This window comes from Corapipo altera, unplaced genomic scaffold, assembly GCF_003945725.1.
Source record: "Corapipo altera isolate COAL_440 unplaced genomic scaffold, ASM394572v1 61553, whole genome shotgun sequence".
NCBI classification, from domain to species: domain Eukaryota; kingdom Metazoa; phylum Chordata; class Aves; order Passeriformes; family Pipridae; genus Corapipo; species Corapipo altera.
Genome location: NW_020884918.1, coordinates 4,957,649 through 4,960,608, shown reverse-complemented (window position 1 = coordinate 4,960,608; position 2,960 = coordinate 4,957,649). Strand labels below are relative to the sequence as shown.

Sequence of the window (2,960 nt, the reverse complement as noted above, 5' to 3'; positions counted from 1 at the left end):
TCTTGGCAGAGAGGGGAGAAAGCTTAAATTTTACCAGACGTCCCTGGAATGGTCTCACCTGTTCAAAAAGCACCCGAACATAAGTGAGACTATGGTTTTGTTCACCAGGTTGAATTCCATCTTGGATGCTGCTTCTAGGGGACATTTAGAAGGGCTGGTAGATGTTGCTGCTGCTGCTACTTTCTGGTGATAAAGGCACAATCTGAGTGTTTCTGGTCGCACAGTCTTTTTGGATTTTAAATTTTCGTGTCCTCTGGGTGCGAGATTTTAAACTGATCATTTAAAACAACTTTAGAATGAGGAAGCCTTTTCTGGCAGGCTTCCTCTGCAGAGGTTTTGGAAAAGGTTCCCAAGAAAAGCCCTCCTTAGGGCAACTGGTGCTCCCCTGTTTTAAGGACTTAGAGGAGGCATAAACTGGCAATGTCGAAACACTGAAGACACATGTGGAGACCCCAATCTGACACCCAGAAAACATCAAGGGGAACCTTTGACTTATTAAGTTCTCATAGCTTAAGGGAAAGGATCTGCTCCCACAGGAAAGGGAGAGAATGAACTGCAGTAACTGCCACCAGCAGTAAATGTTTATCTCACTTTTTACATGGAGTTTTCCTATTTCCCCCTGGATGCACGTAGGGATTCCATCTTGCTATGCTGCAGTCAACAGGAAAGAGATCTATTTGTAAGACAGAAAATTATTCAAGGAAAAGAAGAATGTTTGATCATTTCTAGCTAGTCTCTTTTCCAGTCTGATTAAAGCATATATATTCATACCTTCACTTAACAAGGAGCCAGGAGATGGCACCAAAAATGCTATGCAAGCTGTAACAATATTCACTTGTGTGTGTTGCAGCTCTTAAGAGGTACTAAAAGGGTTAGACATTGATGGGACACAAGAGAGGAAGAGATCAGTCTGTTTATTCCACTTTCAAATACACATGTTCTTAATTTGAAGTGCAGCTCTTGACGTAGTTCTTACATTATTTATTATTATTAGACACCAATGCCTTCTCAGCATACTTATTTTGTTAAATTACACCTCTGAAATTAAATACAGCCTCCTGTCATTTTTAATGTTCTTCTACCTATTCTTATAATTATTATTGATAAGAGGTGACTTTCAAGTTAACAGCATGTGGATTGATAAGGCAGCTGTTATTACGTTACCTGAGTGCTTTTTGTAAAGCTTAGCTCAAGGGCAAAACCATGTTCCCTCTGGAGTGTGGAACACTGAATCCCCAGCCTGCAGACCGCTGGCAAAGGTGGTGTTTGTGGCTGTGTTGTGTGCTTGGATGATGTCTGGAAAGCTGCCCCAAAAGTGTGCAGTACTGGATACTTGGAATCAGTGGGCGTGGCGGCTCTTGGGGGTGCACAGGGGGGTGCCTCCCGTGCTTATTTTTGAGTCGTTGGGGGGCTTCTGCTCCTTACGTTTCTGCTCCTCTCTCCTGCTCTCCGAGGCCCTTTTCCTCATCCTCAGGTAGTAGACCCGGTTGGCTTCCGGGTAGGTGACTTTGGAGAGGGGGATTTTGTAGATGGCTGGGTTTTCCGAGTTGATCAGGAGGAAGAGGAGCGCGGACAAGCAGAAAGGCCAGGTGCAGACTGGCAGCCCGAGCTGGTGGGAGAGAAAACAGACACCAGGGCGATTTTGGTACTGCTTTTTGCTTTTTCCCTCTGTTTATGTCTACCTGTGGCTAAATTCTTGCGTTTGAGGGGTTGGAAGAGCTTTCTCTGAGGACAGGGTGTAATAGGATATGTACTCCTGACCCACCCCTGATACAGAATTCTCCTGTCTGAATCCAGAGATGTAGATGGTAGAGGCTACATGTGAGCAGGGTTCCCTCTGGTCAGTAGAAGTTTGGGAAGCTCCTCTGCTACGAAATGTCAACTCAGCTGCTCACACGGAGGTATCTAATTTGTCTGGTGTGTGTGGGACTACACAAAGCAGCCGACACTGAAGACCTCGGTCCTTTTGGAGGTGCAGCTCTTGGTGCTAGATGGCACCTGGCACCAACATTGAAGCAACTGAATCAGGCTCCCGAGCTCTGATGACTGCAATAAAACTCCAGACACCCATCTCACTAGTGGACATTTAAATTTTCTAATAAAAGAGCCAAATTCTACCCTCTCTGCTCTGTATAATGTCATGTATTGAGAGCGTTATTCACTCACCCTCCTCAACAGCTATGTGTCGCTGGCATTACATCCAACCCCCAATCCTTCTCTGTTTCCCCACCTCTTGACCTGACCTGATGTCTGCCAAAAGCAAGATCACAGGGAGAAAAAGTGGATGTCCTTTTTCCTGATGCATCCCAAAAGAAGGTGTGCTTAAAGCAGCCCATCTGCAGGGACCTACATGGTACTGAGTGGGTGCCAGATGAGTACATTTATTGCACAAAGCTGCTAGTTTTATTCTTTATTTTCTTTTAAGTTAGTATATCAATTTTATTAAAATATGGTTTTGCTTTAATCTCTCAGATCTTAAAGAAGAAACAAAGCCTGGCATTTCTGGCTTCACCTCTTTCTTGATTTGTCCAAATATAATAACTTTGTACTTAAGAGAACAGTCTCTCCCTCATTTTAGTTCTTACATCCAGTTCAAACTTTAATAATGTCTGTAGGGGTAGCTGGAGAAAGACCTTGGAAGAAGAAAGTGAAAATTTAGACCATTGGGAATTGCTAAAAGATATTGCTCAACTAAACATTTAATCTCAAACCATATGCCGTTGCTGGAACTCACATACACATGCACAACCCTGCTGTGGATAACATGATACAAAGGTCTTTGAAATCTTATTATCAACTATAGAGTCTCCAAGGGCACAATTCAGCTGACATAGAGTTTGTACAAGACCTGTCACCGGCTGCAGCATTCTCGTTTCAATGCTGTCAAAGGTGACATAGAGAATTCTGAGGGATTTCCTCAACATTATATCAGAAAAAAACAAAACATGGCTCAAACAAAC

At 43.4% G+C, this 2,960-nt stretch overlaps 1 protein-coding gene across 3 annotated transcripts in view; it reads right to left on the bottom strand.

The window, feature by feature from the left end:
* Positions 1–916: 916 nt before the first annotated feature.
* Positions 917–2,960, bottom strand: part of LOC113953191 (urea transporter 2-like) — a 299,021-nt gene continuing 296,977 nt past the window's right edge. For all 3 annotated transcript variants that reach the window (XM_027656092.1, XM_027656094.1, XM_027656093.1), the window contains one exon: positions 917–1,609. In XM_027656092.1, the coding sequence (XP_027511893.1) occupies positions 1,340–1,609 (270 nt within the window). In that variant the 3' untranslated portion in view covers positions 917–1,339. The remainder of the gene's footprint in view (positions 1,610–2,960) is intronic.